We start from the raw sequence: 14,998 nt of genomic DNA on the forward strand, positions 1-14,998 counted from the left end.
TCTTCATCAAATGAAGTGTTGAAGCACAAGCAGACATTTTACCCAAGGCAATAGGGTGCAGGCTGTCAGCCTAGAATGGCCAGCCCTCCCTGATTATATGGCTACGTGCTCCACTATTGTGTGTATGACTCCTTAGACTGAGCCCACCGACTGCCAATTAAATGACAGTTGAGGAAAATAAAGAAAGAAATCTGGAGTTAGATTTGGATCTTATGTCCAGACCTAGGATTGTTTAGTCTGTTTTGTCAAATAAAAATATGTACAACATGTACACCACCAAAAGCAGACACACACACGTACACACACACTGCAATTTTGTATTCTAGGAGTTAAAACAATGAAAATACTTTTACCAGCACAGACACTTGCTGCCATGAGGTTATAAAAGATTTTTTTTTATGAAAGACTACATCCACTGGTCTTCCCTGAGTCAGAGGATTATCTCGAGGCAAAGTATTACCATGACTGTTTACTATAAGATAAGATAAGATAACCTTTATTAGTCCCACACGTGGGAAATTTGTTTTGTCACAGCAGGAAGTGGACAGTGCAAAAGTTATGAGGCAAAAATTAGAATACAATAAGAATAAATACAGTACACAACTGTACAGAATAGAATAAAATAAAATACTATATACAGTAGAATAAAATAAAATAAATATACAATAAGATAAAAATAGAATACAAATACAAATACTATATACAACTGAGTAAAAATACAACGATGACAGAAAGGATTATTGCACTTGGTATTATTGCATATGTATGGATGTGTGTGCTTGATCAGTTAAAGTCTTTATTATGGAGTCTGACAGCAGTGGGGAGGAAAGACCTGCGAAATCTCTCCGTCCCACACCGTGGGTGCCGCAGTCTCCCACATAAGAACTATGTGTTCCTTCCAGATGTGGCAGCTGTAGCATGCAATGGAATGCTTCTCATCCCTTTAAAGGCAAAGTGGGCTTGGTGACAACAACATTGTAAGTGCTACACATTATGACTGATCAAACTACAACTTGGGCCCAGAATGAAAATGAGGGGAAGAGTCAACAATAATATTAAGATAAATTAAATACCCGGATATGATTAGCACAACACAAAATTTGGTAATTTGGTTTTCAAGATTAAATCTCTCCAGTTATTTTTGTAGACAGCATTTTGACTGACGTATAAATTTATGTAAAAATCATCATAAAAATTCATTTAATTGACTTTCACATTGTAACTACCTGTCTAAACTCACAGACTCCTGGTGCTTGAACAAGAATGCATAAACAAAATATATTATATATAATCTTTGTTTACATACCAAATAGAACTTATTGTGTATGCTTTATTTTCAGCGCTGAAGACCAAGAAGAGCAAGTCATCCTTCTTTTCTCTAATCTTTTCTATCTTTTCTAATCTCTTCCGTTTCTTGCATTTTTAATGCTCTATTCTCTGTTACTGAAAGGAATAATGTTTTTTCTTTACTCTTGTCCCTCGGAGGACCCTCTCATCACAGGCAGAGGCAGAAAAGCCAGACTATGAGGCCCCCAGACACCCTGTGTACTAAGGGCAAGCCTCAGTATTTATTAGTTTGGAGAGAGACAAAATAGTCAAAGTTTAAACATAGAGACTATTATTTGACATCGTTGCAAAGGCTTCCTGTCCAGTGGATTTAGCCAAATTCATTATGCTGAGCGGAAACGTCTTCTAGCAAGCAGGAACTTCAGCTATCCCTGTACTCTGGGACTAGTCATTCACGAAGATATTAAGCCTGCTGAGTGCATCCAATAAGTTGTGAGGCAGCAGTATGTTTAAATCAGTATAACCTAACAATTATTAACAAAAGGTACACGTTTAATATGAAATTCATTGCAGTATGTGGTCTCGGAGAGTTTAATGAAGCCAAACTGCTTTCCTTTTAACATTTAGAACAAACTGGCACGCAAACTCTGGAGAATAAACTATGACTGAACTGTGAGCGCATTCATAAACCATTCGTAAAAAACCCAAACAAAGCACCACATATTGCTCGAGCAAGATGGTGAATCTAGGCCAATACCACAGCCAAAGTTGTTTACTTGGCAGGGAGATGCATGTGCAATATCCAAAATTCTGATTGAGGGGGAGAAAGGGAGGATAATTTGAGTTTACAGACAAAACACTTTTGTAAAAGCAAAAGGCAATAAAACTAAAACCTAAAACGCAGATCGATACAAATATGCATATAATATAAGTTAAGCAATAGTCTATTCTGCTCAAAGGTGAAGTAAAAAAAAGCTTTGTCTCTTTTGGGTACTTCTTTTTTTTTTCTTTTTTTTTTTTAAATAGTGATTCTCGGATACACGAGCCAGAAATCGTTAGGAACCCGGCAGCGCAGAGTAGAAGCAGCTCTTTGTGTCCCATTTGGAAGCTGGCATTTAATACTGTCATCTCTGTCACAAGTGCTGTTCACTACCCTCCTCTAACAGCTTTCAGCCGGAAACATCATCTGACAACCACAGCAGCTATTATCCGCTTTCTTGGAGGGCCTCGCTAACTAAACATGAATACACAAACAGAGGAACACACAGACACACCGCAGACTTGTAACCAATACTTCACCACAAGGTTGCAGTTATGAATTTGCTCTCATGGTCTTAATACTGAGAAATGAAGCTGAACTGCAGAGAAAAAAAAAGTGTGGTGTCTATGACTGCAAAGAAAAGCTGTTAGTACTGAAACATTTACGGCCCCTTTGGTTTCATTACAGGAACAGACTTAAAATGGACTTTTAATCTTCTCATGGACCTTAAATTGGAGGCTTTTTCTTATTTTCTGTCAAATGTACAGTACTATGCAAAAGTCTTGAGTCACATCTCCTTTCTTCATATTTTGCTAGTAAAATGGGGAATAGGTGAAGCAATTTATTGAAAACAATTGCAAACAAAAATGAAATATAGTATTTAGGAAAAATCTAAAAGTTTATAAGTCTCTCTTGGGAGTTTGCCTGAGAGAGTGTGTTTTCTTATGAACATCTTCTGGACAGCCACCCTTCCATTAAAACCATTTCAGAAAACACTAGAGGGGTCAGATGCATCTCTTAGGTCCTGTGTCAAGTCTTTTACGTGTCAGTCAGTTACATGGACTAGACTGAAAATAAGTGAAAAAGCAGCCAGCTGGAGAATGATTGCTCAAGACAACTCACAAATGGAAGCAAAAGACAAAGAAATGACAAGTGACTCAAGACTCTTGCACAGTACTGAATACTGCAACAATAACAGATTTGCATCTGAAACATTGCTGAAATTTCAATCAACAAGGTCAGCATGTTTGTGCAATTAAGCAGCATCATAAAGACAGGATATATCCAATATGATTATCTCAAACATACAGCAATAAAGACATAAACATAAAAGACATAATTTTCTGCTTCTAAACTCTGAGGTTATTGCACTCGGCTCTGAAAATATTGGAAATATGGTATCTAACCAGATTCTTACTTTGGACGGCAATACCTTGCCATCCAGTAACACTGTGAGGAACCTTGGAGTCATTTTTGATCAGGATATGTCCTTCAATGTACATATTAAACAAATATGTAGGACTGCTTTCTTACATTTGTGCAATATCTCAAAATAAGAAATATCCTGTCACAGAGTGACGCTGAAAAACTAATTCATGCATTTATTACTTCTAGGCTTCTTCTAGGCTATATTTCTCCTATATTTGCTTCCCTTCAGTGGCTCCCTATTAAATCCAGAATTGAATTCAAAATCCTGCTCCTCACATACAAGGCCTTGAATAATCAGGCCCCATCTTATCTTAATGACCTTGTAGTACCATATCACCCCATTAGAGCACTTCGCTCTCACACTGCAGGCTTACTTGTTGTTCCTAGAGTATTTAAGTAGTAGAATGGGAATCAGAGCCTTCAGTTTTCAGGCCCCTCTTCTGTGCAATTAGGCTTAAAACTTTCCTTTTTGCTAAAGCATACAGTTCGGGCTGGATCAGGTGACCTTGAATTCTCCCTTAGTTAAGCTGCAGTAGTGTAGGCTGCTGGGAGATTCCCATGATGCATTGAGAATTTCTTCTTCAGTCACATTTCTCACTCACTATGTGTTAATAGACCTCACTGCATTGAATCATACTTGTCTGGCTCTTATCTGTCTCTCTTCCACAGCATGTCTTTTATCCTGTCTTCCTCCCCTCTCCACAACCGGTCGCAGCAGATGGCCGCCCCTCCCTGAGCCTGGTTCTGCCGGAGGTTTCTTCCTGTTAAAAGGGAGGTTTTCCCTTCCCACTGTCGCCAGTGCTTGCTCATAGGGGGTCATATGATTGTTGGTTTTACTCTGTATGTATTATTGTAGGATCTACCTTACAATGTAAAGCGCCTTGAGATGACTGTTGTTGTGATTTGGTGTTGTGTAAATAAAACTGAATTGAATTGAGTTGAAATATACAAACCTGTTTACAAACGGCAACCAATCAAAAGAAGTATAGCTTAAAGGGAATGTAACTACAAAAGCTTTTTTCAGAGAGTACATAAACTAAAGGGCAACACCCCGGGCTAATATGAGATAAATAAGGATTACTTAAACCTGAAAAGTATCTAAAGAATAAAAATAGGGAGTTGAAAATTAGCATAACAGGCCCATTTTTCAAAAATGATCTCTATTATCTAGGGTAAACTAAAAAAAAAAAAAAACATACTAATGTTTTAATGTTTTTCTGTGTTGTTATCTCAAGTCAGATGAAGCATTTAAAAAAAATCAGCATAAAAATGAATTTGCACATAAACCAAACAATAAACCAGACAGCAGAAGCACCAGATACAAAGTTTCTTAGTGTTAGAACTCAAAGGTAAAAATATACCCTGACCTCTTGCTCGCTGTCTAAGGCAGGTGACATTGCAGAGATAATGTTACCAGCTATGGACAAGGTAGTTTACAAGGTATAGACTTACTTAGGTTCAGGGAGGGGCACAGAGGGGAAAAGACAAAAGAGGAAAGAGGAGAAACGAGACACCACAAACAGACAGGACAAAACAGACTATGGGGGACAGCAAACAAAGATTAGTGGCATTGGAAGTGAAAAGAAGTCATTGAAGAAGAAATGCTCAGGGTGTTGTGAGTTCCACTGCAGTTTTAGCCAACAGAGGTATAACTAAGGGATGATTTAGCGTCACCTGTTCTAAAGGTAGTAGCTTTTAAAAAATAAATAAATAATCTTAAATGTAGAGAAGGTGTACGTCTGCTGAATCCAAACTGGTAGCTGGTTCCACAAGACAGTGGCCTGATAGTCACCACCCATTCTACTTTTGGAAATGCTTATAACTACAATTAAGCCAGCACTCTGAGAGGAAAGTGGTCTATTGAGATAACACAATACAATAAGGTGTTTATGATGGATCCTGATTTTCTACATCTTGTACATGAGGAGAAGGATTATAAATGAATAAAATGCTGCTGTATGAATCTAAATATCCATCAGAATAAACCCTGTCGACTAATTGTTTATGGGAGTATAAGATAAAACAACATAAACAGCAAAGCAACACATCAAATTAGATTAGAAATCATTCATAACCTTTGGCCCATTTTATACTTTCCTCCATTGTTGTCAGTTTCTTTCCTGTTTCCGTGGTGGTCTTGTGCTACTAGCTCTGCACGGTCAGCACTATTCCATTTTTGCAAACAAGCACTTTGAGTTTCGCAATTTTTTTGTGCAGCAATAAAGCTACACGAGAATCTTATCACTCCCACAAATGCTACAAAGTTAAGGGGGTCCTTGACCTCATTCTATGATCATTAAAAAGGCATTAGCAGCTCCATGCTACAATAGCCGTTACTAGTATAACACAGCTGGATTTCTGACAGAAGTCTGCTGCCGGCTGAGTTGCTCTGTGCTGCTATAGGCTTAAATATGGAAAAAGAATTTGTGGAGCAAAAAAGATCATGACTGTAGTTATATTGCACTGATGTTAGACATTCAGAGTCTCTGCCATCTAATAAAAAGACAAAAGTGCCAGAAAAAAAAAAAAATCAGGGATTCGCAAGCGTGAAGAGCAGTAGAATTTCAAGTAAGGCTTCAAATTGACACGCCTCCTCTAAATCATGCTGTGCAGAAATAGGTGTAGAAGTCTGTCATTGTAACGATTATCTGTTTGTTCTGTTACTCCAGATGTTTTGTCTAGCCTCTGGAAAAGAAACATTGGTGTGTCCTCTACTATGCCAAGCTGGCAAGACTCAAATATCACTGCCTCGTTTATTTATGTGCTCCAATTCTTTCTCCTTTTTTTGCCTCCTTTGGCCAATATATAAAACAGCAGAGCAGTGGTTTAAGGCAGCTGGCCTACACATCACCACCGAGAACCCACATGAGCTCTAACATCACCCGCCTTGTGGTGCAAGGATGCAGGGGTGGAAAGCACTCAGTTATCATACGCAGCCACAAGGAGGTCTGGCAAAAGTCTCAGTGATGAAGTGGATGTGAATAAGTAGGGGAAGGCCTCGTGTACAAAGCAGCCTAGCGGGTCCAGCCACATGGACCAGCCAGTGGCAGCGGGTTGTAAAGAGAGACAGCTGTGGAAGGAAAACAGGAATGCACCTTTTTCTCTATTGCACACACACACACACACACACACACACACACACACACAGGCCCACAGGGAACAACCACCACCCATATCACCCACTTACTCGAGAAAGCTGGTGATGTAGTCTTTGCTGCAGGCAGACCAGGAGAAAGGGTTGGTGTTGGCTGTTATATGAGCAGCCATCAGTTTGGCTGTCTCGTGACCTTTGGTACCGCAAGAATTCCCAATCCCATCATGGTTCATCCCAAAACTAAAACAGAAAAAAATAAATAAGAAGAGGAATTAATGCAGCTGGGAGAAATGACCATCTGGTCTGAAAGTGGTAGTTAATTGCACAGTTTAGATGGGATCTCGCTGGACAGTTAAGGCTGCTGGATTCTGGATGTCAACCTCTGTGGCTGTAAAGATTGAGCTCATTGGCTCTAAAACAGCTGTGTGGAGGGGTCAAGGGTCAAACCCTGTCTGGGGCTCTGCAGGAAAGAAGTTCTAATCACCACTCGGATGCCTGTCTGTCAATCACTGCCTGCAGGTCTGAGCAAGCCAGGGAAGGAAAGTCAGCACAGACTGGAGCGAGGAGTCAAGACCCTTTAGATCATTACAATGAGCAGCTCCAAACTTTGAACACTGTTCTGAAAGCTACGAAATAGTTTTTTTTCCCACTGAATTCATGTTGGCTATCAATGGTTGCAACAATTCATTTTCAGAAAAACTTCATCTGTCATTTGAGAGAAAAGTTTCTCATTACAGCAGGATATCAAAGCTTAACTTTCCCTCACAGTCTAGTGGTGCGAATCAGGTCTAATGTATATAACAAATCCAACCACATTGCACAGACTGAACCTGTTTTTCTAAGGCTGGCGTTTATGACATTTTACCCTACTCGGGAAATAAATCAGGCCAGTCGAAACCCCGCTGTAGTGTGTTTTTTTATACATCCTCTAGAAGCAGAGACTATTTTTACAACTGCCCCACAACAGAAGCAGACATGAGACATAATAAAGGAAATCGCCATCTTGCCTAACTCTCGAGAGAGGAATACACAGACTAATACATCATCATTATTTTGCTTTATATTCAGGAAGAAAGAGGCCGAGGTATGCGGACACTGACATTTGCATGAGGAAATATGTGCAGTTACAGTCTGCAAGGGGGGGAAAAAAGACTATATGCAAGTCCGGCAAAACCAGGCAGTAAATAATGTTTGTTTAAGAACAGGTCGTGAAAGTGATAAAAGGTTTGAAGACGACCTTAAGGAAAAAGAGGGCATTTGCCAACACCTAAAACTGCTATAAAAGGTGCTACATTTGTGGAAAGTTTCATTCCCAAAAATGTAAAAGGAAGAACTTCAAGTCCTGCTTAGAAATCTGCTGATATCAGCAGTGCCAATACTCATATTGAGGGATTTTATGCCACCAGAGAAGTTTAAGTTCTGAATTAAAAAAGGTCTTTTCAGTCATGACGTCATCAAAAGGATCCATGAATGAATATTGTCGGGGTGTAAGTTCATTGTGGATGTGCGTAAGGTGCCACGGCAAATTATGCTATAATCATGAAAAAGTATAAAGACAAAAAAGGAAAACTTTTACAAGCCATGATAAGGATTAACTAAGGGATAATAATTCTCAAGTCAAAGTAGACAGAGCTGCACCACTTTAAATTAATGAGACAAGTTCTGTTAAGTAATTTAAATGTGTGCCTTCAAAACCAAGCCATTTAAGGCCCTCTGACTTGGTCCCACCACCTCTGCAATACGCATCAGGGAGTAATGTCAAGTTTTATATTTTATATTAGGATCCTAAAAACTCTTAAAACTCACTTGTGGCCAATCTCGTGCGCAATGGTGAAAGCAGAACCGAGGCCGATGTCTTCATTGATGCTGCAGCTCCTCTCTGGCTCACACATTCCAGCCACTGAGGCCAGACCTAGACATACACACATAAACACACATGCCAGACAAACATACAAACACAAGGTTGAGGCAAAGCATTCTTAGGACTCGCTGTCATAAAACTGGGATTCCATACATAAGCTACTGTTTGCAGCAGTGCTGAGAGTCAGCTAGTCATGGCTATAGATTCACCAGGACAAGTCAAGCTTAGCATTTGCTCCTAAATGTTTGTTGTTTTTTACTTAAACGGGGATATTGCTGGAAAAGGTTTATACACTGGATTTCATGTAACTAGTATTCTGACAAAAAACTGACAGAAAATAGAGTTGTTTTTTCTCATTCCAAAAGCAAGACTTGGAGAAAGAGGCCGAGAGAAAAGAGGGAAAAGGGAGAGGAGAGGGCGTTTCAAGTTAAAAACGCTCCACAATCCAGGTGTCGCAGGTTCTTTTTCCCCTAAAGCCTGACAGGTCAGATAGGGAGACTGCTGGCGATCCTTCACAGATTACATCTACAGGTGACTGGAGAGTGGATCATATGACACTGCAAAGCAGGTGTGTGTGCGCCTGTGTGCGTGCGTGTGAGAGAGAGAGAGAGAGAAGTACTTTCTATTTATTTCATGTTGGGTTGAGGAGTTTTTCCCAGGTTTTCATATATTTGAGAATAAATTTAAGGGGAATCCTGTCACTCTGGATAATCTCAGTCATTTCTGTTAAGTTTTACTTGACATTTTAAGTAAATTTGTAAAAAAAAAAAAAAAAAAAAATGCAATTAAATGCTGTTCAACAATGGCAGGAGAGGGTGCAACAAGATGAAAAATTAAAAGTGCACCAGTTATAGAAATATGATATGCTTTAAGCTTCCTCATTAGTTTGAAACAGCTCAGGTATTTCCATTGCAATTTAGAGAAATTACTTTTTTTTTTTACCATCACATCTTTTCTACTTATCATTACTGTCATTTAAAAAGGACACTTTTTAAATGACAGTAAAGCTAGTTGGATTCCGCTTTAGGATGATAAATGACAATAAAATACAGAAAAGCAAATACACATCACCCCATTCTGATGGAGAGCAGCATTACAGTTTGCATAGAGTAATAAATACACTATACTGACGCTCCACAGTGTGCAAGTTGTTGATATTTTACATTATTTTACAGCGTACCTACTGAAATGTAAAACAACACTTTCATATAGTAAAAGATATGACACTACTGTGCTGCATAATATAGATTTTAAAAACAAAGTCACTTGTTTGGTTGCCATTATAATGTTTAATGTACCTTCTGTAATCACCATAAAAATGGAAAATGTCTCTGTACCCTCACCAATGTACCCTGAAATCAGTTTCTTTAAATTTCCATTCTCTTTATTCACCACACGGTTATCCAAAAGCTCCTGTATTTAACACCCTGAAGATACACGCTGAATGGACATGACTCATCACTACCAAGGAAGAACGTCAAAGGCTGAAAAGTGAGGCTGGTGTGTAAGTGCCAAAAACTGCAGTTGTGTATTGGCAACTTGGGCCTGGCTCCAAAAGCAAGTCAGGCTCCACAGAGTCCCAAAAATGAAAATACCCAACTTTACAACACAAAGCACATTTTTTTATAGCCGAATACATAGCAGTTTTGGCCTTATTGATAGTTCATATCTTAATAGCAACTTGGGGTTGCTATGAAGGGTGGTGAAGGGGTGTGCCATCCAGTCATCCACATAGATGGCAGGTGGAGCTGTACCCACTGGTGTCTTCTGAGTCTTACCTCTGCTAAATATTGTCCCTTCACTGGATCTTTCTGCCATGTTCGTGCTGTTGGTGCATTTTGGATCAAGTTATATGTCCAAGGAAGTTGTGCCTTAGCTTTGAGGAGTGACATTCTACTTTATTAGTCTGTTATGCAACATTAATTAACCAATACTGTGTTTGTCTGTGCCTTACAGTTTATAAATGTAGCTTGTAAGCATTAGCTGATAATTTAGCAGGCCACCCTTTCCTCTCAATAACAATGTGATGGCCAAAACACTAACAGTGAGGCTTCAAAAAACCCCAAATCAATGGGTGACATCACGGTGGCTGAGTCCATCTTTGATTTAGTCAGCAATCTTGGTCATCATGGTGGTCCACTGCTAGTTAAACCTTAACATTACACTTAGCCACACACAAGCTGGAAACCACATCACACGCCCACAATAATTAAAGTCTAAATGCAAAATAGCTAAAATAAACATCACAGCACTACATAATTAATGATTTGAGCCTAAGCATGTACATTCCCATGAGTCTTTGAACTTGCCACTGTGTAAATAACCCAAGCTACCACCACCTTGGGTTGCTACAATTTCAACTCACGTTGCTACTCTTTCTTTTTAATTTCTTTATTTTGACTATGTGCATTTAAGAGTTAAGTTGTGGACGTACTAAAGCAGCGGTATCCAACCTTTTTTGCGCCACGGCCTTTAAGGTGTCGCGGATAAATACAACAAAATAAAACTAGTACCCGTACCGAAAAAAAGAAGATTTATTCATAACACACGTGAAAAGAGCAAGGAAAGCCGAGTAAACGATAAAAACGATAACAAAATAACGCTGAAAACCGATAAAAACCCTGAAAACTATACATTTCACACCTGAGCCTCAACACTCACGGTCCGAGGCCCGGGGTTTGGGGACCGCTGTACTAAAGCATCACAGTGAGACTCAACTCTGACTTAACTAAAAATTAGAAAATAGGGTATTAATATTTATATATTGATATGAATGAATATTTTTTCCTGAAAGGTATTAGCATTTAAAGTACCAAACTGTATTTACAAAAGACGGTACATTACTGTTTACTGTACTGTACATTCCCTGTATATTTTTTTAGCAGTTGATACAAAAACATCTTGCAATACAGTTGTGGGGATTTGTTTGGACTTTCATTCAAGAATTTTTCAAGTGCTTAACATGTGCATAAATCATGTAGATAGGAGCACAGTTACTGTCAACAGCTTTCAATTTTCTTTCTCTTGCGAATAAGCAGTTACCTCTGAATTTAGACAAATCAAACCAAAACTAAATGTCTGAATGGCTTCATGCAACGAACGTGAGCAAGAAAATATGTTTATTTTTATTCAGCTCGCATGCACCAGAGCGGTTTTCCAACTTGCAGAAGAAACTTTTGCAAAATGTTCTAATGATAAACTTTGCACACCTCTTTTTACACTGTTCATTAGCTACATAACATGTCGTTTGGCAACCAATGCAGCTTCACATCTTCCTGTAGCGCATGCATGGACTCCTCGCTTGCCTGCTAAAAGTGGCATGGCCTTTGTGTCCTCTTTACTAAGAGGCTAAACAAGAATAGACTCGCAAATCAGGAGGCCACTGAAACCATTACTGCAGGAAAAGAGGGAGCCTGAAGGTGAAGAGAAAAGGAGGAGAGGGAGGGAAAAGAAGAAAGGTGTGTGTGTGTGTGTGTGTGTGTGTGTGTGTGTGTGTGTGTGTGTGCGTGTGTGTGTGTGTGTGTGTGTTCGGGTGGGGGGCAAACATGGAGTGTAAGCTGTTTTCTTAACTCCAGGGTGGACTGTGCATTATCTCCACGCCCATGATTACTCTGCGACCCTAAATGCCAGCAGTCTGACCCGAGAGCATGATCCCTGGGAGGAAAAGGAGGAGGAGCAGAGAGGGAGGTGGGGGTGAGACAACAAGGAAGCCAAGCAGATGCCAGGGCAATTAAAAAGACCAGGGAATGTGACGAATGCGGTCAATCTGTCAAACCACCCCTGAAGTCACGATATTACCTCCAAGATATACTGTGGTGCCTGCAGGCTCCAAAAAAGATAAGATGGGGAAAAAAAGAGCTGGGTGGGTAGGAAGGTTTGAGGTGGAACTGAACAACTTGAGACAGAATTTTTTTTTTTTTTTTTGGGGGGGGGGGGGGGTGATCTGCCACCACTTGCTGTCCTTTTTCCACCCCCAGTAACACCAGAGCGTGCATATCACCCACTCCATCTCCCTCCTGCATACTCTAACACCCCCTATAATTGTCCTTTTCCATTTTCCTTTCAACCCCTCCTCTTCTTCTCCATCTCCCCCATCTGCCACTAATCTCGTCTCTTCTTCATCCCACATTTCTCCTCCCCCCTTTTAAGTCTTTGCCCTCCTTAACTTTCCTGCACTTCCTTTCTCCCTTTCAACCCCCAGTGGAAGTGTAAACACTTTAGACAAACTGAGGTTGGAGGCAGAGGACAGAGACAGAGGAGATTTATAAACTAGAGGTGACCACAGCTGTCCAGGTTCAGGGCTCCTGGCCTCAACAAACAGAGGAGAAGCCACTGAGGAGCTATAATAACACAATGGAAAATATCCTTCTTATTATGTCTCACCGGATTTGTCGGATTTGTGTTCTTCTACACAAGATTGCGAAGGCTGCTAAATAAGGTTTTCTTGAGGACACGTTGAATGGGAAAATAAAAACCTCTCCAAAGAGCAGGAAAGGATAAACTCCAAAACTAGACATTTAATGTAGTCAGCATCACATAAGATTACAAAGGAAACCTAACTTAACATATATGAAATTTATATCAGCCTTTTTCACTCACCTAAGGTACCACAAGGTTTGTTCTTGTAGGTGCAGATGTCATACCTAAGAACAGGCAAAAAGAAGAAGAAGAAGGTCAGAATACTCAAACTGTTTATGTTTAATCACAGTCTGGTCAGGTATAATGTCACCTTTAAATCTTTCCCTTGTAAAGACAACCTCCCCTGTACCCTAATGGCTAGTTTTGACCCTCAGTATATGTTTGTTGACTATTAGAATAGCTTCTGGGTTTTTCCGAACATAGCTGCATAAGCAGAGACCCTCACTAACTTCTGTTATACACCCAGTCATTTTGTTTTATAAGCAGCCCTAAATATGACTGAAACTGCTCAGTCCAGAAAAGAGCTTCAAGTGTTACTCCTAACAATATCATATACTAGCTTGGGTTGTCAAGTCAATGGATATCCACTGATTGCACTAAATTTTTTTCCCATTCAGCAAGTGATTTCAAGTGGTCACGAGAACCTGGTCGTCAATAGGTTAAGCGCACAACACGCTCAATGGGCGATCGTGGCTCAAAAGTTGGGTGTTCGTCTTGTAATTGAAAGGTTGCCGGTTCAAGCCCCGGCTCGGAGAGTCTCGGTCGTTGTGTCCTTGGGCAAGACACTTCACCTACCGCCTACTGGTGATGGCCAGAGGGGCCGATGGCGCGATATGGCAGCCTCGCCTCTGTCAGTCTGCCCCAGGGCAGCTGTGGCTACAACTGTAGCGTGCCTTCACCAGTGTATGAATGTGAGAGTGAATGAATAGTGTGTGTGTGTGTGTGTGTGTGTGTGTGTGTGTGTGTGTGTGTGTGTGTATATATATATATATTCCATTATTATTAACCTCTGGCTGACCACTTTTAATTGTAAAAACTATAGGACAGGTTACCTGGTAGGAGGTAACCTGTATCTAAACAACAGTGGCCTGACTCAGACTGATTGCAATCACTCGCAGACAGATTGCTAAATGTTTGCAAATAACTGTTGTCTAATATTTAGGCGCAGAAATATTGCTAATATGTTTCAAGAAATCTGGGTCAATCTGTCCTGATGAACGCCACTCGTTCCTGACAGTCTATTGGTAAAGGTTATATTTTAGTTACATGCCGTGGGCTCTTTCACAGTTAATACAATAGAGCAAAAAAAAAAAAAAAAAAAAAAGGAGGTCAGAACACTCAGACCCACAGTGCCCAAGGAAATTTTTACAGGATTGCATTCAAATTAATGAGACAATCATACCAAAAGCTTTTAATCTATTAAAACCAAGAGCACAGCAACTTAAATTTTACCCTCCCACCACCTCCACCATCACCTACCACCCTCACTCCTTTGTCTTTGAATCACTCCTCTCTCTCTCTCTCTCTCTCTCTCTCGCTCTCTCTCTCTCTGTTCTCTTTTAAGTGACCCTACTTGTGACTTTTCTAATCCATTTTTGATTTATTCCCCCAATTTTTCAAAGGTTTTGACACCACCCATTTCAAAACAAAGGCTGGACAATGACATCCTTGTTTTATGCTAACAAGAACTTTCAATCATTCATTCACACTGATCCATGTTACCAAAGATCTGCAGGAAAAGTGTTTGTGGCTAATTTCATCACAGCTATAGAAGTGGTGTATTTTTATAAACCAAATTCATTTAAACAAGCCCATCCATCCATCGATTCATCCATTCTCTATATTATAATATAGAGAATGGATGAATCAATGGATGGATGGATATAATATTCTAATCCCCAAGAAAAACAATGTGAATATCGTATTTATTACTTGGATTTTGCTGTGAACAAACTGTGACAGATGATAGATTTGTAGACCAATGTTTGTTTGCAATGACCATCAGGTATAACAACCTAATGGGCCTTTTATATGTCAGAGCATTGGGTCTGTCAGCTTCCTTAGAGCTCATCTGTAACCAAGTATCTAAGTTAATTCATGCCCTCAAACTGAAATGTTTTAAAAAAAATAGTTTGTGAGTTAAAAGCCC

The 14,998-nt window shown here is 39.7% G+C and overlaps 1 protein-coding gene across 1 annotated transcript in view; it reads right to left on the bottom strand.

The window, feature by feature from the left end:
- Positions 1-14,998, bottom strand: part of adamts6 (ADAM metallopeptidase with thrombospondin type 1 motif, 6) — a 74,023-nt gene that overhangs the window by 51,686 nt on the left and 7,339 nt on the right. The window contains exons 8-10 of the mRNA XM_085464329.1: positions 13,030-13,073; positions 8,376-8,481; positions 6,663-6,809 (exon numbers count right to left, since the gene is read on the bottom strand). Of these exons, the coding sequence (XP_085320455.1) occupies positions 6,663-6,809; positions 8,376-8,481; positions 13,030-13,073 (297 nt within the window). The remainder of the gene's footprint in view (positions 1-6,662; positions 6,810-8,375; positions 8,482-13,029; positions 13,074-14,998) is intronic.

This window comes from Copadichromis virginalis, linkage group LG7 (assembly GCF_057382275.1).
Source record: "Copadichromis virginalis isolate Kocher_CV1m ecotype Utaka linkage group LG7, C_Virginalis_male_GT1.1, whole genome shotgun sequence".
Lineage (NCBI taxonomy): Eukaryota > Metazoa > Chordata > Actinopteri > Cichliformes > Cichlidae > Copadichromis > Copadichromis virginalis.